The 24,669-nt window shown below is 38.6% G+C and overlaps 1 protein-coding gene across 1 annotated transcript in view; it reads left to right on the top strand.

Moving 5' to 3' along the window:
- ADRA1B (adrenoceptor alpha 1B) overlaps nt 1–24,403 on the top strand; it is a 34,105-nt gene extending 9,702 nt beyond the window's left edge. Inside the window, exons 2-3 of the mRNA XM_026858191.1 lie at nt 5,280–6,560; nt 23,304–24,403. Of these exons, the coding sequence (XP_026713992.1) occupies nt 5,588–6,560; nt 23,304–23,866 (1,536 nt within the window). The 5' untranslated portion in view covers nt 5,280–5,587 and the 3' untranslated portion in view covers nt 23,867–24,403. The remainder of the gene's footprint in view (nt 1–5,279; nt 6,561–23,303) is intronic.
- Nucleotides 24,404–24,669: the final 266 nt, after the last annotated feature.

Below are 24,669 nucleotides of genomic sequence, written 5' to 3' on the forward strand. Positions count from 1 at the left end.
TCTTGTTTCCTCTTGTTTTGGGGAGGCTGAAACTGCTCGCAGTCACCTGTGCTTACTGGATGCTACAGTCATACTATGTTATGATACACAGAGAAAGAAAGGACCCTGGAGCTTGCTGGGATTAGTAGGTCCCCCCCTGTCTCTGCTCTTTGTGGGTCTGTTTAGTGCAGTGTTTGGTTGCAGACTGTGTACTTTGTGGAAGTCAGGTAAGAATCTCACAGCAGAAGACACAAAACAGCATCTGTCCATCTAAAGCTCCTCCCTTCTGTGAACTTGCGGAATGGAGCCTGAGGGGAACCTGTGCACCAAACTGGCCCCACAGTTTCTGATAAAGTGCAGTCTGCATTAAAAGAGCAGCAACCCCCAAAACTATCTCAGAGATCTGTAACACCTAGGTTTGTCTTTAGAGAGGATGTAATTTGCAGCACCGTGAATTCCACATCGGTGTGGTTTTTTTAAAAAAAAATCAATTACTTTATGACATTTTTGCAAAGACTGACAGCATTAAGTGGGTCCATCAGCTTCCTAAGCATTTTTAAGATGAAAACTACACACAGATGTGCACTCATTCCTCTTGCTGCTGGAGAGGGAAAGCCTGTGTTATCTTCTCTCTCTTTAAGGCAGGAACATACTTTTTTCCAGACTTCCAAATACTGATTTTTTACCAGACCTAAATACATAGTCCATTACCCTCTGCCCCAAAGAGTTGAACTGACATCATCCTCATGAAGTCTGTTTCTGAGATGGTTTCTAATTTTGTGAGTCTTTAGCACAACTCTAGCAGAAATACTCAGCCAAAGGAGTGTGAGAAAAAACATGTTGTAGTGTGGGAAATGGGCCCACAAAACCTAAATCTGGAAGAGGATTTAAGAGCCAGTGACAACATAATGCATAGTATTTTAGTTATTTTACTACATTTTACTTAGAAAATTATCTTTAAATTCTACTTACATAAAAAATCACAAGCACTGATTCACCGCAGAAAAAACATTATTCAAAATTGCAAATGTTTGCAATCTTCTTTTACAAGTTCAAGCTAATAACCTTACCTTTAAAACAGTCTTATTAGACATTTTTCTTACTCTGAAAATAAAACCCCAGGTTTTTACATATCATTGCTGGACAACTGAAAATTAGCATTTTAAATGCGTTTTTCCTCTTTTCTTCATGGAAATTGACCCTTTCCTGAGGTTCAGAGTTTGTGTGCACACATTCAAAGGATTTCCAAAGCCTGGAAATTTTTTACAACTCTGGCTAAGCCAAAGAGGTTTTCTATGAAGGACAAAGATCTGTTAATCAGCAGTAATAGAAATGAAAGAAAGAAATTTTGTGGATCACCCTGTCTGTGGATTTTAAGTGTTGTCCAGTGGTCCTTAGAGCAAGAAAGAAGAATTCAGAAAGAACACTTGTACCAAAACAGTAGTAACATTGTGCACCATCTGTAACTAATAAAACAAGCAATAAAATAAATGTATCTATGTAACTAACACTGAAGTTTCTAACAAAAACAGAGAGGAGTTTCATTTTTATCATTATATTTTTAATGACTGACACCATCCATAAAGAAGCTGCATTATGAAGAAAATAATCTAGTACTAAACAATCAGTCTCACATTTTCTCTGAGTGCAGATACATTCTGTGCATCACATGAGTCTAAATACTCACCCACAATCATACAGAAAACCTTCCCCAAGCCCACCTCTTCACTTCTTGGGAATGTGTTAGTATCAGAGACAGTGGCAGAGAAGTGAGATATTTCTACAGCTGCATCCAATGCCCTCCTCATTGCTTCTTGCTTTTCATACTTCTTTCAGGGGAGGAAGGCTTTCTGGTTTGTGCTGGTATGACAAGAATACTTGTATCAAATGTGATAGCAAGTTCATAATACTGTTCGAGTCAGAGTGAATAAGCTAAACTATTTCAGACACTATAGGCTTGTTTTTCTTCAGTCATATCTGTTTATTTCTGTGAATTATCAGGGTTTCTAATTAAATCAAAGAATTAAGAAACTATACCTAGGTACACTCATTTAAATTCTGTATCAGCTCACACTCCCATGCTCAATTAGGAGCAGGATGTATTGTTATTCACTGGTGTTGCAAAAGTACTCTGCAAGTGCTTCTTCTGTGTTTCTGAAATCAGATCAAAAAGCCAGTACATATTTTTAACGTCACTTTGTAAAAGAAACATAAAAGGAACAAGCTCTTGAGAAAATAGAGCCATGACAATAGGACTCCTTTTGCATCATTTATCTGGTGCAAGAAAATGCATTTTAAAAGTTCAGCATATTTCAAATTTTGAACTAGTCTAAGAACATATGAAAATGTTGTCCATGTTTCCTCAAACGTATGCTCTGTATCCAGTCTTTTGCTGCTTCAACAAACTCTCGGCAGAGGTACAATGAATAGCTAAAGGGCATCCTGTCTTGCTGTTCATCATTATTGAAATAATATTGAGTAGAATCTCCAGGCTATTAAATTTACTTTTTCATTGAAAACTATGAGTCATCTGAATGAAAGCAACTCTGCAATGAATACTATCTGCACTTCTCTGATCAGTTGTTTTCGATTGCACTAGCTTGAACTTTGCATTAAAAGTAGCATACTTTTCACAATACCTATTCTATCATTCATCTTAAGGTAGGTAAATAGTTAATGTTCATGTCTGGGTTTCAATACACTCTGCCTTATCATAGCACCTGCCACTGCAGATCTCAAAGCAATTTGTGAACATTAATCAGCTGAGTCTCATGACTATTCAGCCAGTACATTATTACATAGACTGGTAAACAGAGATGTAAAATCACATCAGACTTCTCAGTAGGGCTGTTAAGCGATGAGCAGTAGCTTTGTCTTCGTCTTTGTCCCCTAGAATAGAACTTTTCTGTTGTTTCATCTAGAGGGGCACAGAAAGCAGCAGTAATAAGGGAAGCAGCCTGGTCCCAGTACCCCTGCCAGCAAAAGATACTGAGCAAAGAAATGTGTCCAACTGCTACCAGTTAGAATCCCTGTTCCCTGCCCTTCTGCCCTTGCCTGCCACTGCTGTTGGCACCGTGTCCTGGACCTTGCCAGCAAGCTGGAACCAGCTGACTCCTGGACTGACTGTTGAAAGGCTATGAAAGACCTGGTTCCTCCGGGCTACAAAATCTTAATGTAGTGTCGCCAAAACCAGGGAGGAGTTACAGGCCACTCTGTTATTCTTTGCAGGCTGGGCGTGTCCCACATGTTGCCAGATAAAAAACTGAAGTAGACCAGTGTACTCCCTCTTCTTACCCAACCTCTCCACGTTTTGCAGTGATCGTATTTTATTACATGCTAGAGGCTGAAACGTTGTGATGCCCTGAACTAATTATCTAATAAAACTAGATTTAATCAATTTAGATCAAGCACCAAGAGTGGGAAGATGCAGGCTTCACTGTAGGCTACGCAGTCCCACCAGGATGCCCAGGCAAGCAGCTGCTCCAGCTGCCCTCTGTGCTACCACAGCTCCACTGCGAGTGGTGCTGAGTCAGTCGCCCTGGGTGCACACAGCTGGAATCACACCTCCTGGCAGCTGTGCCTGCACCTTCACAGCAGCAGAGAGCCCCTAGCCTGAGGAATTAATGGTATAAACAGACAAGGCAGAGAAACAAAATCAGAAATCACAAACAAAACTCAGAGTGGTTGTGTGGAGTCCAGCAAGAATGGTGCAAAGGATACATGTCCAAAATCAAAGGCTGCTAACTGCTTTTATTAGAAGTGAAAGCTCTGCCTTCGAGAGAGCAGAGGCAGAAAAGCTGAGGCTGAGCTCATAGACTGTTTGTTCCTCTTCCCTTCAGTGACTCCATGATATGTTATCATGTCATTCTTGTAAATGTTTCAAAGTTTTTGAACGATACTGCTTTGCTATAGTCCCTGAGGTTGGGAAGGGCTACACAAACATCTGCCACACACTCCTCAAAGAAAATTCAACCAGAGCTTTTGTTTATATAGTTTGTCCTTAAAACCAGCACTCCAGCTGCAACTTTCAGCCATAGCTGCCTTATTAAAAATGAACCTTTTATTTTAAACACGGTACATTTTGTAACAGGACGATCAATATACAGTAATCCAGAGTACTGCAGACAACAGCTGTAGGACATAATCTGATGTCAGAAAGTTGAGAACAGTGTCTTGGCAGTTATATGTTCAGCTAATCTTTCGCTTTTTGTTTTTAATGGCACCGAGCTATAAAGATCTGAGATTTCTCCCCACCTGGTGATCTAAAGCTACACAAAATGAAGAAACCAAGAAACCACTGTTTTCAACATCAAAGGCTATTACCTAAAAAAATAAATCAGTTGTTCCTTATTTTTTCCTTTATAGAATACTGTAAGAGGATAGCTCTTTGGAGAGCTACGAGTTAATAACAGTTTCAGTGATCTCACAGCCCTTAGCAAAGATATAGGAAGAAATTTAAGCATAAAGACTACCTTGAAAAGGCTACTAAATACTTTTTATTGCCTTCACTTTGGCTGTGGGTGAGGGTGCTCAGCTCTGTTCAAGGCTGGGATTCATAATGCACCTATGCTTAGAAAAGTTATCTAGGTAAAAAAGAGGAGATGAAGCCACAGATGTGCCTGATACACAGGAGTACAGGACAAACATAAAGATCTTAATAGAGATACTGGGTTTGATCATCTGTTAGTTTTGCTTTATTAACAGAAAGTTTACAATTAGAAACAAACTACATCATGTATATTTTTATGCCATCATTAAATACTGAATCTATAAATAGATTCGGGATTTTTGGAACCTGCCTATTTGTCCTTAGCAGGTGGGAGATGATTTGTTCTCTAAAATGGCATGTGATTCACTTCGATTACAGAATAAACTCAAATACATTTCCTCAGTGAGCAAAAGGCAAAGGGCACTAGATCATTTTGTACTGAAATTGCTTTTTTCACCACATCCCACCGAGTATATTTTTCTCAGATAATGAAACTGTTTTTTTGAAGGTTTCCATTCCAGATTTATGTGGCAAATGCTTTAATTAAGATTGATATATTCCATTTGTTTAGCTTTCAGACTTTGATACGGAAGTTTTAAGTTGCACTGCATTGCCCTCTAGCGCTGGCCCGGGCCGGCCACAGTGATGTCACCAGCACATGCAGGGTGAGCACAGACGGGCAGTTCATGCAGAGCTGCCTAAATGCTGACAAACTCCTCGGAGACGCATGTCACAGCAGCTAGACAGGGGCATCCTTCCAACAGAACCACAGATCCACAAGGGAGAACAGTAAACCTATCTTTTATTTCAGGGACGTCATGATCGAAACAGCTACTTTCGAGCTCCAGCCAAGACTTCTGCCTGCTAATTTCTGTTTAAACGAGTTCGTATGAGAAATTAAGCAAGTTTGAACAGCCTATTATTTCTGACAGGCTTCAGAGGACTTCACACTGTGCAAGTTTTACGTGCTCATAGCTGACAGCTTGCTGAGGAGATGAGTTCTCAATCTAAAACCGGCGGGGGCTTTGCAGCAACTTCTTGGGTAGAGAGATAACTTTCAACTGAACTCAAACCACCTGCGTGTTGTGCAAGGGACCCAATCGTAATTTGCTATGGAGGATGATTTTTAAGATGAATACCTACCTCGGCGATAAATCCAATTCATCGGTACCTGGATATCTGAAAGTGTCTGCACTAAATAATGGCAATCTTTCTGCAAACAACTCCAATGAGACAGCAAGCAATCTGGATTCACCTGCCTTGGATATCCGTAGGGCGATAATTGTGGGGCTTATCCTAGGTGCCTTTATACTCTTTGCTATTATAGGTAATATCTTGGTAATTCTCTCTGTTGCTTGCAATAGACATTTAAGAATCCCTACAAACTATTTCATAATTAACCTTGCAATAGCAGATTTGTTGCTGAGTTTTACTGTCCTTCCATTCTCTGCTACACTGGAAATCCTTGGCTACTGGGTTTTGGGGAGGATATTTTGTGATATCTGGGCAGCAGTTGATGTGCTATGCTGTACAGCTTCTATTTTAAGTCTGTGTGCAATTTCTATAGACAGATATATAGGGGTACGTTATTCTCTCCAGTATCCAACTTTGGTAACAAGAAGAAGGGCAATTTTAGCTCTCCTAGGTGTCTGGGTTCTTTCCATGGTGATTTCTATTGGGCCTCTTTTGGGCTGGAAAGAGCCAGCACCCAAGGACGATAAAGAGTGCCGTATCACTGAAGAACCATTCTATGCTTTGTTTTCTTCCTTGGGGTCATTTTACATTCCTTTAATCGTCATCCTCGTGATGTATTGTCGGGTCTACATAGTGGCAAAAAGGACTACTAAAAACCTGGAGGCTGGGGTTATGAAAGAAATGTCCAACTCCAAGGAGCTGACTTTACGGATTCATTACAGGAACATTCATGAGGACGCATTAAACAGCACAAAATCCAAGGGTCATAATCCCAGGAACACCTTAGCTTTCAAACTTTTTAAATTCTCTAGAGAAAAGAAAGCAGCCAAGACATTGGGAATTGTGGTTGGCATGTTTATTTTGTGCTGGCTACCTTTCTTCATCGTTCTGCCACTAGGTAAGTTGGTAATCAAGGGCTTGTGAGGGGAGGGGGAGGAAGAGGTTTAGTTGTTTATTACAAAAATACCTTTGAAAAAAATCAGACAAATGATAAGTAGATATCATTTTGAGAACTGCTGTGAACAGATGAAAGGAAGGGAAGTGAAAGTAATTTACTTCTGATGTTGGCTTTTTCAGACTCATGCTGAAACTCTGTGAAGTGTGCAGCCTGCACAAAGTCTGCTCATCTGTTAATCCCTCCCTGATGGGGCAGATGTCAAATCAGGGGACAATATCTTCAGAGTTTATATATTAAATCCCCCTTTATGGTCTTTGTTTGAATTTAATTAGCTTTCAGAAACCTATTTTACAGGGTGCTTTGACAAAAATCCTAGATAAGATAAAAAAAGTTTCAGCACTGAAATGTTCTTGTTTTAGTTTACTATTACATGTTTGCACTATAACACAGTAGGTCTTGTGGCATTGTTAGGTGTCTTAAATGGAAATGAACCTGATCTAATGATGAGGTGATTCCCCGAGCTTTGGGAAGCTGAAAAAGTTCTAGTTCTCAGTTCAAACTGATCAAATCCCCAAAGTAAACACACAAAGCCCACTGATCCCCACAGAAAGGTTCTCACTGGTTTCAATAGGTCTTAATTCAAGCATTTCAGGAGTCAGCCATGTGAAATTTTGGCAGCCACTTTGCTCACTTTCAACTTTAAAACATTATTAAAGCATTTTATGCAGCTTTTTGTTTGCTTTTTTGATTTGTTCTGTGTTCCCAAGTCCTTGTGAAATTTGCCTGTATTGTTTTTAATATTAGCATTACCTCTGAAGTGGAGTATCTCAAGACACTGAATTACTAAGCTTTCAAAAATATCTGTCTAAAATTAATTTCTCTGAGACACAGAGAGTCTGGCAGCCTAAATATGGAAAGAGGTGGAAAAAGAAAAGAGAGAAAAAGCCTTTATTAATGTTCTGTATTCATGTTTACTTAGTTACCCTACCAAAGCATTTCTTATTGAGTGGTAAGCGAATATTTTTAGAGTCTGTTGTAGAAAACTAAACTGAGTTCAGCAACCTGGTTCTGGTGAAGTGTTATAAATTATAATTTCAGTGAATGTGTAGTATCATTTAGACTAGAATCTTTACTGCAAGACAACTACTTAAGCTATTGCAGGGCAACTTTATAATCTCTAGTTTATTGTATCATAAACTTAAAAACCTCTATGATTCAAGATAAAGCTAATGTTAAGGATGTGAAGAACTCCAAATGCAAGAAAATGGTGAGCAACGTTCTCTCTGGCTACAAAAGTTTAAGTCCTTGTGCTGGCTCTTAAAGAAAGTTTATAACATAGAGCAAGTTTCCAGCTATTGCAAAAATACACATCTGTGGATAGAAATATATTTTCACCATACAGTACTAGTAGTAGTACTAGATATGTAGCTAGTAGTTCATGATTCCCTGATAAGAGAGATTCCCTCCTTGATTTTGAATTATTGAAGGAACTTTGGGGAAAAAAAAGCAAACGTGAATGCAGCAGAACATATCCTTAGCTAGCAGAAGCCACTATAGCTACTGACACTGTTCAAGGAACACAGATGCATATTAGTCCATTAAAAACTTTATGGTTACAGGGCAGAAGCAGTGTGAGAAACAAGATTCTTAAAAGAGTGGCAGTTTTCCCTTTGAGAAGTTATTTCAAAACTCCTGGTCTTTACCAGGAGGCTTAATGAGTCATTGCTTAAGACACCTGAGAGGAGAATTTATTTCTTGTCACAATATGATTTTATCTCCCATATACATTGTGCCCAAGGCATCAGTGAGGTGACAAGCTGAGAGCCTCCACCACAGCACACTGTGTGCTGGCAGAGGTGCTGGGTAGGCTGAAGGTCCAAGCCCACTGCTGTGGGCTCTGACCCCACAGACTGAGTGCCTGTAACCCCCAACACTCTCACTTCAGCGCTGTGAGCACTTGCTGCCCCACAGAGCTGAGGTTCAGAAAGAGTTGCCATTGTGTTAGTCGAAAAAGTGAAAGAGTGAAAAAATCAGCATCTTGGCATTGCAATATAGACTGCTGGCTCTCCTGTCCTCTGTGTAGAAATCATTCTGGGGGCCCAACTCTGAACTGATAGCCTTTAGTCTAAGAACGGGAAAAAAGGTACACATAGTATCCAACATAGCATCCAAATGCTTTTAAATAGTAGGTATTTTCCTTTGTTTTGCTGACTAGGAATAGGGCTGGCTTTGTTCCTTGTCCCCGATCTCTTTTTTTTTAATTTATTCGGCACACTTCAGAAGCTTGTACTTTTCATCTCTGTGTATCAGTGCAAAGTTAATTAATGGTGTTAGGCATGACTAAAGCATTGCTCACTAAAACAGGGGAAAAGACCTTTTCCTGACATGCATACTGCAGCCATTCTTAAACAAAAAGAGCGTAGAGTGCTGGAGAAAGACTTCTTAAGGAGCTTGCTGTGTGCTGCAGTTCTTCATACCAGAAATCTTTTGCTTTGTGTCTTGAAGTCACAAAATTAAATTATTGCTATTAAAAACACTTACAAAAGCACACAATGGTATGAAACCAGTTTCAGTGGTAGGCAAATCATAGAATCCAAAAGGTACCAGTGATTTACAAAACTCTCCATAGGTGCCCTGGGATGCTTTAATCACAACCCACTTGCTCATCAGTGCAAGACTGCAAACTACAATACCATTTCTGCTACTGAGTGCAGACTAGATACTTACCTTCCCTATATGGGAAGGATAGGCTTCTTCCTTAGCCTGTATTTTTTCATACCTTGTATTTGCACCATTAACCCAAATCCTACCCTCACATCCACATACTTACTATGGGTTTTGCTCCATGCTTCACTCAGTAATGCCATGACTCTGCAGAATGGTGTTAGCAGAGCAGCTCTGGATTTCTGGGGATCCAAACACAAAACATTTGACAAGTCGATAAACATTATTTCTGCAACACCCCAAACCCATGTCTTAACAAATCTGCTTATATGTAGTTTCCTTCATGTTAAAAGTGTTCTCAGCTCTTCTACTAGTTTCCCAGAAAATTATAATTCTTCCACTCTGGAATTTCAATATATTCCACAGCTACCCACTTTTATATTCTAGATAAAGGATTATTGCATTGGTGGCAGATATATGTACTGGGAACTGATGCGGTGCTGAAAGCAGGGATATTGCTTGAATAAATATTCCACGACAAAGGAAAATAAATAATATTAACACTTACAGAGTGTTTTTCAAGCAAGTATCAAAAGGCTTTGCAAGGAAAGCTCTCTGACAGAGCTCTGTACACAGCTATGGAGAGGAATTACAGCACTGGCACTATCATGTACTGAGCATCATGAAATGATCATCACACGGAATGACCTACAATCTCTTTTTGTAGGACTGAACCATGCTGCCTTTAGTTTTAAGCACCTGATGATGCAGCAAAACTGGTATCAAAGAGAATCATGTCGGAAATTTGTTTTTGTTCCAGTAGCTACCAGATATTCTTTCCAGATAGCAATAGAGATACAAAATATCCTTGTTGCACACATTCATAAACACCCCATGGCTTGATAACAATTGTGTTGCCACTCAAAATTATTTGTAGTACAGCATAAAAAAACAAAATGAAGACATATGTGTCTTTGAGACAACTTCTTGTGCCATAAATTCAATGACTCAGCTTTGAAAAGTAAATATCTTGCTTCTTTAAAACAAATGTTTCTTTTCTTTCCCCTAATACAAATCCTTTTTTAGGCATTAGGACTCTATTAAATATGCACTGATGAAAAATGCTAGGTAAAATAGATTATTTTTATCTAAAGACTAGAGCTCTGCAGAAATAAGGTAACACTCATTAAAATCCCCTCCTTTAAACAAATGAATATCCAATTTTAAGCCAATACCTTTATTTTAAAAATTAATCCAGAATGAAAGATATATGTTTTCCCCTGCCTACTAGGTAAAAGTTTGGTCTCATTTCTGTTAATTGACATATTAGAGTGGGCTTTCCAGTCTTCTCCCAGACACACACACCTCCTACAAATGGAAAACTTATTACTTCCAGCGTATTAACTTCTCCAGAATATTGCTTAACACCAGTGGAGATCAGGGGAGCATTATTCACTTCCCATTTCAGAGCCCAACTACCCCTGCTCCCAAAAAACTGTAATCTTATCCACTGAAGTCAGAAACAAAGTTCTTGTAACTTAACTGGCAGTGGGATAAGGTCCCAAGAGTCTCATAATGAAGATACAACTGTTTTGACTATCCTTATATATTAAGCTTTTGAAACCTCTCTATAAAATAATAAAAAAGAACATAAAAATATTCTGCATGCTGCAGGTCAGCCACTACAAAATTATTCTCGAAATGTTATTCAAGTAGAGTATGTAGATTTATGTTACATCAGCCCAACCTCTGCATCTCTGCACCAAAAATACCAAATTAGGCTACTTAGTTTTCCATGGGAAACACTTCAAGGCATTAGGTTCAGTGCTGTCAATGCTACTGGGTTCTGCTTTCTGCAAGGCTTTAGGCCTGGTTTTGTCTTTCATCTCATTTTGGTCTTGTCCCCTCTTCCCCTCTCCAACTAGCCTAGCTCTCTAGATTTGATGTTCTCAAGTTAATAGTTATACAGAATTTGGACAAATTAAATATATATGTGGCAATCTGACCCTCTGCCCACTTGCAGATCAATCACTGGTACAATGTTCAATTACACAGGTGACAGCAGGAACCTGCTCCTCCTATTTTCTAGCCAATTCCCGTAAAACTAAACATCATAAGGGCATTTCTTGATCAGTACAGCATGTTTTGTCACATGTGGAGGACTAGGTTATTTCAAGATTACTCATTTTACTACTAAAAGAGCCTCCCTTAAGTCCTAGTTTAAGCCTTTTGGTTTGCAAAGGATGACAATTATCAATTACTTACAGACTCCTATTTTTTAGAACAAAGTTTTTGTTATCAAAGCAGATAAAACTGTACAAATTCTGGGGTACTTCCTATGTAGGCTTTTGATTTACCAGTCAGAGGAACAAAGAGAAATCTTCAAGTGTACAGTGTTACAAAAACAAATATGCAAAGCAATACAGAAAAAAATCAAAGAAGTCAGCTCATGTTGACTATTCAACCTGAGGGATTGCAGCAATTCCTGTGTCAGGTAATGAGAAAGCTCCAAGGAATAAAAAAAATCGGGAGTGAGACACTGGGCATCAGTACGAAATCTCAAAACTACTGAAATCAAAGACAGGAGAGAAGTGATCATTTCAGAGGAAACACTGCTTTCAGCATCCAGCAAGGCAGCAGGCTCAAGGTACTTAAAAGTATTTGCAAACGCATGTGCTACTGCTCAGGTTGGCAGTCATGATGAAAGCACTGAGTAGTTATACATGTGGTCCTAAAGCATTGACGCCATACCTCAGGATCTCAGCTGCATGTTCTTTAGTGTACCTATCTGTGAAATACAGACATGAACAAAAAGTGATGAGTTTTATAGTATCTTCACTAAAGTCCTCCATAGCCCATTGCAAGATTTTGAGCTATTTTGATGGTCTTTCAAGTGACACCTAGAAACTGAAAAGCGATAACTATCAGTCTCTAAGTAACAAAAGAGAAAAAATATAATGGAAGTTCATACAATCTCTTTCAGCTGTGTTACGCAAGTCCATGCTAGAATCCTATTATTTACCAACAATGTCCAAGACAGATTGCCTCAGTTACAAGTCAGAACAAGAAGGGGAGAAAAAGACACCAAAGCATGCCCAGTAATTGAAGATATTTAGATATTTAAGTATAATAAATGAAATGTCAGCAGACTTAGATTAGCTTTTCTAGACTCCCTTAATCAGATAATCATTTACAAAACAAGCATAAGCTTAGCCCATATTCTTTCTAGTTAGCAAGCTGCAAAGGTCTGTAACTCTTTTGGACAAAATAATATAATATTTCTGTCCCTATCTACTGCCAGTTTTAACACACTGAACAAGATTCTTACTAAAATTGATCTTGATTTTATTGTATTTATATATGAGGGCAACACAATTTAAACATAAGTGAATTCTCTCCGTAGTGTAAGTCATCATAGCTATCCTGGACTGAGAGATGATAGACTAGTATATAGGATATTTAGGGTTTGTGTAAAAAATGTAAGTGCTCAATGGAATTTTTCCTTCTCTCATGTATTTTCCATATCTTGTATCTCAATAATCTGTTATTGAATATTTCTGATAATATGACAACTATAGATGAGGCATGAAAAACCTTAATCTTGTTGCACTTTTTTTGTTGCTCTTTTTTGAAGTACAGCTTTCCTCTTTCATTGTCTGTGCTGGGCAAATAAAGCTCCTGTTTGTCTTTTCTGTTGCTCTCCTAAATACCAACTTGCAAATGGTCTGTTGCATCATAAGTTTATAAAAATAATTTTCAACTCTCAATGCTTTAAGCGTCAACACCATCTTTTGTATGACACTGTAAGAAGGACAGTCATGGACTGCAGACCAGAACAAGATCTCTGGAAATGACAATTTATCTCTTAACTTCTGCTTATCAATCAGGGACAATCTTACCATGCCAAGAGTGCCATTGTTAGCAGCTCTGCAGTTAAATACATAGGCACTGTCCCTTTAAAAATGCAAATATAGTTACTCTGCTTTGCGATTGTTTATAATGTAAGGTGTAGCAACTCTGGGGTTTAGTTAAAAGATCTGATCACTATTTGTAGTATAACTTCCATCAGCAAAGCTTCCAGGGAGATAAAGCCCTGGTTTTATTTTGGCCATCCTAGAGAAGTGTCTATTTTTGGAGCCTTTAAAAGGCTTTCAAATTTGAGCCAATGTGATTGAAGTTCATGCAGGTCTCATAGAAGTGATTTGTTCATCTGAAATATGAGACATCCTTTATCACAGATAGATAGTGTGGGTGATAAGAAATTGTGAATGTTAATTAGGATAGGAAAATAGAAACAATAACCTTTCTCAGACTATGAGACAGCAAGGAAAATATTTTCCCTAGGTTTTGCTCCTAATCATGAACATATCCATAGGAGGATGTACTCTAATGGTCAGATTCTTCATTTATGTATGTCTGCCACTTTCATTTGCCTGCTTAAGAACTTGTCTACACAGGATCAGGCCTTAGATTGGTAGGAGTTACTGCATTTATTTAATGCCAATAATGTGTTCGTTTGCAGACATTTATTTCCCTCTTTGACTGGGATGGAGGAATCTGTATTAAACACCTTAACCCCATCAGGACAGTTAGGGGAAATTTCTCTCTGTGACATCCTTGACTCAACTGTAAAACAGATAAATGAAGGGCTGGTTGAACAATACCTTCACCACCCTTCACAAGTATTTGCTCACTGTAGGGCCAGAAGGCTCCAGCAAAGAGAATCTCACAACTGCTATAGTTAGTCAGCTCTAGGACATAAATTCCTCATAACCAGGACACTTTTCTTAATAGCTGTCCTAGATCCTTGGACATATACCTAATGTACCTGTTAATAAAATGAAGAATGAGAACTGCTGTACCTGCAACAGCATCATCTTTGTATTTCTAGATCTCCCACATTATCTTCTACAATGTCACTTAGTCAGTTATTCCTTGTGATGTTTCTCCTTCCTCAACAGCAAAATGCTCTCCCTCAACACACACACAAGTTGCCCACAAATGGTGTGCAGCTCTGCACCGTGTTGGTGACTCTGGGGTTGCTGTGATTCCCATGGTGTCCCCCAGCCGGCAGCCCAGGCACTGCTGGGATATGCAGCCCAAGGTATCCCACTGAGACACCAACATTCTCAAAACCAAACCCCAAATGCTAGCCATCGTTACTTGTTTGTAGTAGTTATAATTTAACCATCTTTCATTTCATTTTCTTTATTGAATTTTACTCTGTTGATTTTGGATGCTTTTCCTATTTCTCAAGATCTTTTTTCACTGTTATCCTAACCCTCTTCTCCAGAAGGCCTGCAGCCCCTCCCAGCTTGATCAACTCTTAATTTTATAACCATACTCTCTATTTCATCCTCTACTGTTTGTAAACTGTGGGGTTTTTTCCTATACTAAATAAGTCCAGGGGAATGTAAACAAACACTGAATGCTGGAAGGAAAGAAATCAGGAGCTTTAGAAATCCAATTAGCTTTAAAACCCTCGCATGCTGACTCGCCTAAGCATGTGGTAAAAAGGCCCACAGAAAGCTTAAATAAAAGACGAACACATCCTTTCCACATTCTCTAAACTCATACTCATAGCAACTCTAGTCAGAGGCAGCTTATTACTTTTACAGGGAGAATTTTACTGGCTATACGCATGTGGCATTTGAGCTTTCCCTGTCCATTAGGAAGTGGCCGTAACTCAGCCACTAGCAGCTACCAGCAGTTAGGGCTGCAGCAGGAATGACAGCGTGAACTGCTGGGGAGAGGCAGAGCTTCCCAGCCAGGCCATCATCATCACCCAGCTACTGCCTGGCACCGGGAAAGTCTCTCACTGATCACATCACAAATCTGATCAAGTCACTTTTCACAGGAAGGCTGAGTTCCATCATAAAACAAATTTCTTGCAAAACAATTCTCATTTTTGCAAAAAGTTTCTTCTCAAGAACAGATTGAGAGACAGTGACTTGATATTGTTGAAGTTTCCTGGTCTTCATGTTTCAGAACTCATTTGTTATCATTTTGTATTTTGCAATGCCTTTTCATCATTACAGCAGTTTTTAAAACACTGACATTTTCTCTTGCCTGGAATGTTGAAAAATTCAGATTTAAATCCAGTCAGAATTACTCCAAGCTGCACCAAAATTGAATAATTCTCTACTCTGAATGAAGGAGAATAAATCTGCCTTCCAAGGGTATCTTAACTGTTTAAATTTGACCAGACTCTATAACAAAACTTCCAAATACTTTTTACCAATTGTCTAAATATTTCTGTTACGATACTCAAACAAGAAGGTGGGTTTCTCTCCATAATACCCCCACTCGGTGTTTCAAGTTTTGAAACACTTCAATTTCTACTTGTTACAAATAAAGCCAAGTAGTTTCAAATTGTATGGCTTTTCTTTAATATTAAGACAATGACAAAAACCTGTGCAGTAAAGGTCTCCTACCTCATTATTGCTTCACAACATGTTTTATTGAAGCTAGTTTGCTGTTACTGGGATATCAACAGACACACAGTGAAATTCTTAAACAATTCCAGACCATTTTGTTTCAATAAAAACAAATGTTGTATTTGTTCCAGTAAACAGGAACATACACTCACCCTAGGTTGGCTCTCATCTAAGAAAAACCGGATTTAGAACACTCTGAAATGCCATTTTTTTGTAACAGGCAGAAAACTGCATCTGATAACCCAAAACTCACCCATAGAAACCTTTTCTCCTTAAATCCAGGAACTTCACAGTAGTCCTGCCCAACTATTATCTAATCTAAGTGTCATATACTTGATTCTGAACAGAACTGATGATTCTCTGAGCAATTTAGATACTTAATTGATATCAAATACGCAAATTATTTTAAATGGATGTTTAATTAATAGGAAGTCAACTATCACAACATAAAGTGATTAGAAAGGAGATTAGCAGTTGGAGTTAAAAATTAAACAAGACATAAGGAGAGTAGAAATAAATAATTAAACATTAAGAGGAAGAAAAGAAATAAGTAACTGGAAAGTGAACATGCCTGGACAGAAAAAAAAAAAAAAAAAAAAAAAAAAAAAGCAGATATTAAAGAGAAGGCAGACAGTAAATGAGAATGCGGTTAATTTTAGATTAAGAAAACATTAATAGTTTAAAATTTTCCTCCCACTGGGTACAAATAATAAATATATGGCATTCTTGAAAATACACACACACAGAGTACCCTCTCCCATGAAGATGACTCACACAAACTAACACAGGATGTAGAATTTTTCAGATGCCCCTATCAGATGCAAGCTGCAGCATATTGGGCTGTATGACAGGAATGGAGCCAGTAGATGGAACGAAGTTATTTAAGCCCTTTTGTTCAACAGTCATTAGGCCATGTCTGGAGTACTGCATCCATGTAGGGGAAGACAATGATAAACTGGAGTAAGTCCAGTGGAGGAGCACGTTGTGTGAGGAGAGGGCGAAGGAACTTCAGCCCTCTTCAGCCTGGAGAAGGGAACGCTTCAGGGGATCTAATGAATTGTTGACCCTGCTTTGAGCAGGGGCCTGCACAAGAGACCCTGTAACATCCCTTCCCAATGCAATAATTCTGTAATTCTATTAAGTACTTGGCTTTCAGGCCCATCATGTATAAATACATATAAATATTCCTTGCATGAAGGATGAAGGGAGGGAGTATAACCACACAATGGCACCCAGTGATGTTTCACAAAAGACGGTTGTCACAAACAACTGTTGGTCACTTATACCTAGTTGTTAATTTGTCTGTGTGACTGGAAGGGCCACACAGAGTAGGTTGGCACAGAAATATCAAAGTTCAATTTCAAAAGTTTTAGCTCATAAACATTATCTTACATGTTATTTTTCAGATTTAAACTCCAGCTAATCACTATAGTATCTGATCACTTTGCATACATACACAACGGGAGTAGCAAATTTTTTCCTTTCTACTGGAAGTAGTTTGGGGGAGGTTATCTGGTTGGTTGGTTGCATTGGCAGGTGTAATTTTGATGCTAAGTTTCCTTCTTTCATAAAATGGAAGTGGAAACTCAAACATGTCCCATGTATTACACTTTTGTCAAGAAGTTCGCCAACTATTACATTAAGGATCCTTAAATAGAAGGTCTTAACTTTCCATCTTCCTTTCTCTACAAATACAGCAGTCAGTTGTGAGAAGTAGTGAAGGAGCAGATACTTAGATGGAAGAAAAATAACAGAGCAGGAAAGGATATGAGAGAGTGGTGTGTGTATGCGCAGGCATGCGTGTGTGTTTCTCCTCTGCAGAAGGCTACATCCAAACCTCCTTCAGTGAAGAGTTTTTGTTAATTAAGAGTATTGGGATTAAGCCAGTCCAGAAGATTTTCCTGCTGCTCACCCTGCTATTTTAAGGATTCTTCCAAAGTCTGTTGAAGCCCTTATGAGCCTTTACAAAGGCTTTTGAAGACTCCCACTGACTCCAGTGGACTCTGAATTTTAATGTCTCAGCGGTGTTCTGGCCAGATATTCTGCAGAATATGTGAAGACAATTAATATGGCAAATTGTTTCCCACGGTGATCGTTAATTTCACTGAGGGTGTTTTACTTACTTTCTGTGTAGTAAAGCATTCGTTATAAAGAACCAGTCAGACCCTAAATGAAATTACTTTTACTAAATAAAATACTTCTTAATTCCTTTTTATATTTGCTGTTGCTCAGTGTATTTCCAAACTGAATAGCTCTATCAAGTCCGGTGAGCATGGGCAAAAAACAATCAAAATTGATCTAGTTGATTGAGTTTCTGAAATATTTCCCGTTCTTCATTTGTGCTGGATGCAGGCTTTGAAAAAACTTCATTGGTGTCAACGGTGCAATCAGAGGTAAGATTGTGGTGCTATGTTCAATAAATCATAGGGTTTAGTGCAGAAAAATAAAAGAGAATAGAAAATATACATTCCCTTTGAGTGAAGCCGTTAAACATGAAGCATCAGGAGAGCAATCAGTTTGAGTAGGGAAGTCACTCTGGCTACCTCCATCACAAATAAATCACTGAGGAGATAATCATATGCAAAATTTTCCAGCCATTTTGAAAAGCAATCTAAATCAGTACAGGGAAATATTTAATCTGTTTATCAGACTGTGATGGGAAAGTAGTTGGAGATTAGGGGAAGAAATATTAGTCTGATGTTTAGAGAGTGTGTCTAGTAGGCTTAGCTTTATCATTTTATCAAAGTACCAAAATAGCCCACAGTTGTTTGCTCCTGACAGGTTAATTATGAGGTAAAGCATGTGTGCAGCTAAATAAAAGGTATTGTTGTTAATTCCCAGAACAAGGTAGGGAAAAGGGTAATGTTAAAAATATACAAGCTAATCAAAATATTTTTCATATCTTTATATGGTGAAAGGCAGTGAGGCTTTGCACAATAGTCACCAAATTAAACTATACTTAAAAATACATCTAAACCACCTTCTGGATAATAAAGAACAGCTTCTCTTCTCTCTCTGTAGAAAACTCAGGCTGGGCTTCCACCCAGTGAGGAGGGACTGAACACAAAAACTCAGTAACTTTCCAAAGCCCTGAAGAGAATAAGTGCCCAAATAAGTATCTGTCTTGGACATTCCATTTTTCTAACAGTTAATCCTCCACCTAAATAATGGATATATTTACCAAGGGGATCTAAAACCACAGTGTCAGTGGGATTCCAGTACTGCAAATGTAAAACTCTGCTAGGCTGCCAAAATTTAAGCCATAAAATTTTCCTGATGAACACAGTTATATTCTGCAGAGTTAATCAGAGAAAGAAGGACTAGAAGGGATCTGAAGAGGTCATTCAGGGCATCCTCCAACCGAAAGGCTGGATCAGCTATACATAAATCAGTAGATGTGTCTACTCTGTTTTGAAGAGGCTCCAGGGTTAGATTTTTTTACACCCTTATTGGGCCATATGTTCCAGAATATTTCTATCTTGGAAGACAGAAAGTGTTTCCCAGTTCATAATATCAGTTTATCTTCTGCAATTCAAAACCCCGTGCTTCGTATATATGCCACTGTGGACATGGAAAACAATTTAATTTCCTTCTTCTTTGCAGGTAGCTTTTATGTTTTTAAAGATAAATTGTCATGTCTGTTCTCAGTCCTTTTCCCTTTACCATGATGAAAGCGGTATTACAAAACTACTACATTTCAGAGCATCTGTAGCTTTTGGTGGTAGAGGATCCCTTCATTAGCCATGGATTCCTTCATAGGTGGAGTTTTGCTACAATCATGTAGTCACTGCATACAGTCTCTGCAGGGCCAGCAGTATAGCTGATCACATGCATCAACCAGTTTCTGCTAATCTCAGGAAACATTCTTGAATTCTGATTTTTCTTTGGTGGTGGCAAAAGTAGAAAGACCCACCAAATACACCACTTGAATGCACTGTACTATCCACTGTGAATTCTAGTGGTTAAGAGAGTCATGTTTCTCTTCCTGGTAAAACAAAAACTTTCTTACTGGTGAAAATGATTTAGCACATGACCTTCAGCTGATTGCTTTTACCTTGCCCTAGCTCAGATTGCCCACTGGTAAAATCAGGAGGATGGCACAAAGTCAGGATGACACATGAAAAGTGCTTTCTGAGAGCAAATGAGTCGTGCTCTTATAGATGAATTTATTCTCACTGGGAGTGCAGTGTCCTCCCTTATTGCTAGGGCCTGCTTGGAATAATCATCTACTATCTGACTTTTGAAAAAAACTAGGAAACAATAGTGCATTATACCATAGACAAAATTCATAGATCGAATCCATCCCCCTTCAGAGCAATTGCATATATATATATAGATATCTGCAAAAGGGTAGAGGAGTTAAGAATTCTATCCAGTTTTAATACATCAGTCTAAAATAAGAGCAACTAACACACCAGTCTATAAATCAATGGCTTATTTATCAAATAAATATTCCTTGTTCAGAAAAGCATACTCTTTGCCTTCTTGTGAAAACTTAATCTACTAGTTTGTGTATAATTTAAGAGTGAAGCAACACTTGTGTGGTGCTGTCTGCAGGACCAGGGAAAAGTGGGGAATGAAGTACTGTTTAATAATCAGTGTTTTCTTTAACTCTTTGACACTTATTCCTGGATTTCTTAATTTCAAAATGTTTCTATTACTGTAGCTAAATGCTGATCTTTATTTTTAAATCACAACACCACATAGCTTTCCAAACGGATCTATTACCAAATTTTCTGTTAATGACTCAGCTAAGGTCATAATAGCTTTTAAATGATTGATTGGGGCTCAGTGATTTTTCTAGAATCAGGCCTGAACACAAGGTGCCTCTGTCAGTCAGGGTTGCTATGAGGAAATTCTCTGCTCTTTTGTGTTACTGCCCTTTAAAATTAAAGAGCTTTGAAAATGCTTCTGCAGCTGCTGAAAATGGCTTGCTGTCATTTTTTTCAAATGGCATTTGAAAAACAGATTATCATGAGATAAGCATAAGCTCCTTACCTTTTTATTCCTTAAGGAACACATATTTCTTGAAGCAGTTTACAAAGATTCACCATTTTTCAGCACTCAGCTTTCTACCTTTTTCCTTGTTTGGTCTCAGTCTACTGTATATAGTTGTATTCAGTTCACGTGCAATATAAATTATACAAACACAATTTATCTGCATTGGTTCCCAGTTTTCTTCTCTCTAGCTTAGCTCATTTTCTGTGTCCTTAGGGCATTTCCCAAATTTGTCAGTAAACTTCCTTAATGTGTTTTTTTAAATTTTATTGAAAACTATACCATAGCGTTTAGTCTGTCCATATTTAATCTGCCTAAAAATATTTAAATCTGGTAGAGGAATGTCTTGTAGATGTTCAGTTGTTACAGTATGAGAGAAAAGCAAACCAACTGATCTGGAAAAATTCACCACTGCTCACTCAACATTCAAACATAAGAAAAAATGGGAGCTCTTTAGCCCCTTCATGAGGTTTACTGGGCTTTAAGAGCTAAAAATCATATATATTTTAAAGGAGTTCCAGAAAACAATGTAAGAAATTTACCATTATGGGCTCCAAAAAGTTCCTTGATGTACATAATAATGCTTTATACTTGGTTTGTAAAGTCACAAAATGTCTGTTTTGCCTAAATTGAAAGGAAAATATTAGCAATTCTTGTTGACAAAATGAATCCTGAAAAGGTTTGCAACCGTGCATGTGGGAGATTTTGGAGCATCTTCCCCATCTTGGCTGCAGTTATAAACCTAGGTCAACTTTTCCTAAAGCTTTATAAGAATTTGACACGTGTTTAACAGCTTATTCCATAGAACCACATGAATTGTTGCTGAGTCTTTCATCAAAGAGTATGTAACACTAACAAGACACAGTTTTAAGTGCTTGCATTGATTTGATTTATCTGTTGGAAATTTATCAAATACAATTCATAATTTCTCTAATGATAGACATGTTGTACTCTGTACTTTCTGCAGTATCAATCAGGACAAATGTAGCATCTCCATCAGATGGACAGAAGAGGCATTGTTCAACAGCAGCAAAGCAATAAAGGACATGGGTTCAACTTACAAGAGTGTTGCACATGGAGTAAAAGTCATTAACGTGCAGGAGTCATGAAAGAAATACTATGAACCTTGTAATTTAAAAAACCTTCACTTTAACCTTAAGGGAAAGCATGTTGCTTAGCTCTGAGGCAATAGCTAGAGCTAGTGCTAGCTGGCACCAAAACACTGCCAGGGAAAAAATTACTACTCTGCATTCACAGGATCTTTCCTGACTCCTATTGCCCAAGTGAGGGGGAGGAAGAGTCTTTCCAGATAGCTGATGCCATCTCAGGATCTTATTTCCTCTTCTGAGCCAGGGACTAGCTGACACACTGAGGAGGGCAGTGGATGTGTGAGGAATGACACATACTTACCTCCCTTTGGTTTTCCTGTGAGCTGAGACTCAGAGCCCCTATAGTCAGCACCAGGCCAGCAATATCATATAGATAATCAGCAGTATCTGCTGTGGCACATAAGAGCTATTTATCCAAGAAGCTAGGAAGTGCTTTTGCATAGTTTTGAGGCCCAAGCCATGGCCTCTACATTGCTATGAGATGGGAAATATGCCTAGAATCATATCCCTCCCCTCTAAGGCATCCTGACAGTCACAACTGACTCAGCTGCTTTCACAGCCCAGAGAATCTGAAACCACTCCAAGTGTAAAAGGTCGCTCTTCTCAGAGACATGACATTCAGGCTTGAGTGTCACCTTCTATTTGAAAAACTCTTCAAATCTAATTCCAGTTCTTGACATAAGAATTCTCTCCTGACTACCTGTTCTTTGATTACTTGAGCCAGACACTAAGGTGTTTTCCCAGCTGGATAACTGCTGAATGCCTGTTTTGCTTTAAAAATGTCATACATTCTTTTATAAAGCCCCATTTGCTAAATTTAGCTGATCAATTGCATGTTTTTAATACTAAAAGTACATGAAATGGATTTCCCAGCATGAATTTTTCATTTGGGCAGCCTTTTTAGGGTAATTATTTGGTTGTGAACGGAAAAGGAAGTATTCATAAAATAACCTCTTTGTTTGGGTTACACCATTTTTATGAATGACTGAGATATGGGAAGTATCATAATTAACTTCAAGTTTCAAGAGGTTTGTACTACCATAATAATCTAGATAAATGGGGTGATATTTAAGAGCTGCCAAAGAATGTATTAGAAGTTATATATCTGAACATACTCCTGAGAAGCCTGAACAGTTAGATCTTTTTCTTCAAAAATGACAAGCAAAGTTCTTTGAAGAAGGCACAACCTTATTCCATGTGTGCATTGTACCAGCAGCATGGACAATGGATGTTTGGTCTTTCATTGAGATCAATGATGTTAGTGCAACAGATGTGTACATATAAACGCAAGGACTGCTTTTTATTTTTTAATTCTACCTTAATTATGTGATCCTTTAGCTTTCATATTGTAGAAAACATTTCCGTATTAGCTTTTACAATAACAAAAAGAACATTTTATTACCAAAAGACCAAAAATTAAAGCAACATGCATTAAAGATTTTTAATAAACAGATTTTAACTGGGACATTTGCCCTTCCTAAAGGCAGATAAACCAATTATCTCAGATATTGTCTCTGCTTGTTTCTTCTGGACAGGATCTCTGTTTTCGGCTCTGAAGCCCCCTGAAACGATCTTCAAGGTGATATTTTGGCTTGGCTACTTTAACAGCTGCTTGAATCCAATCATCTACCCTTGCTCAAGCAAAGAATTCAAGAGGGCTTTTATACAGATCCTAAAATGCCAGTGCCACCGTCGAAAGCAGTTGGGGTGGTGGGCCTACAGCTACAGAAACTGGAATCGGTGCTCCTTTGAACACCCTAGGAAAGACTCCCTGGAAGACTGCGGGAGTTTCCTAAGTGGCAGTCAGAGGACGTTATCTTCAGCATCTCCCAGTCCTGGCTACCTGAGCAAAATCACTCACCCACATATGGAGATGTGCACATTCCAGGAATGGAAAAACTCCAGCTCTTTCCTAAGCCCCTTACAGGAAGGCAGCAGACAAAAGGACCCATGCCAGTTCTTTACTTTCAACCTCTTAACAGAGCACAATGGACGTGTTCCTGCTGGCAGCCAGATCTCCAGGAGTGGGGATCATGAGGCCATCTGTGACACACTGAATGGAAAAACTGACTGTAGAGCAAACATGACGCTGGAATGAACAGATTCTAAACTGTCTGTTCTCTTTGTACACCAACCTGTTTGACGTTTAGCCCAGGTGAAGGTACCTTTGCCCACTTTCTCAGTATAGCCCTAGAAGTCAGTCAGTGAGGAACAGGCAGATTTCTGTCACAAGAGTGGCAAAGTGTAGGGGCAGGGGCTAACCATATTCCCAGACAATTGCTAGAGAGGCTACTGAGGCAAAAACAGAATGCAGGGAAGGTGCCACATAAACCCAGGGAAGTGCACATCTAACTATTCAGCTATTGTGGAAGTGCTGTGGAACAGCCAAACACATATGTATATAGAAAGAATGTAAAAATATGGGGGCGGGCAGGGGAAATGAGTATGAATGTGTGTGTGCACATGTGTGCCAGCCGCATGTATGGATGCCTGAGAGTGGAAGTGAGCAATGCAGTGTTATTTGTACCCCTCCAGGGTACTCATTGCCGCTGATTTTGCCTGTAAATTCTTATTGTTGTACTTCACTGTACATTAGCACTTTAGAAATGGAAAACCATGTCAAACATTAAAGTAATTTCGCAACAACTGAAACACTTGCACCTATTACTGTAGGACTGGAATTCAGCCAGGATCCCTCATCACGATTTTCCCTTCAAAATAAAACACTCATAACAGTTAAGTTTGCCACTGTATCTCCTAGGATGCTCTTGAATCTCTCTGCAGTTGCTTCCCTTCCATGATTCCCTTATCACCAACATATGTGACCTCTCTATCCTTCACCATGTTCATTTTTGAAAGTTTGAAAAGACCAGCAACGATGAGAGCTCAGAATCTACATTT

Source organism: Athene cunicularia, assembly GCF_003259725.1.
Source record: "Athene cunicularia isolate RWA chromosome 13 unlocalized genomic scaffold, athCun1 chr13_part1, whole genome shotgun sequence".
Lineage (NCBI taxonomy): Eukaryota > Metazoa > Chordata > Aves > Strigiformes > Strigidae > Athene > Athene cunicularia.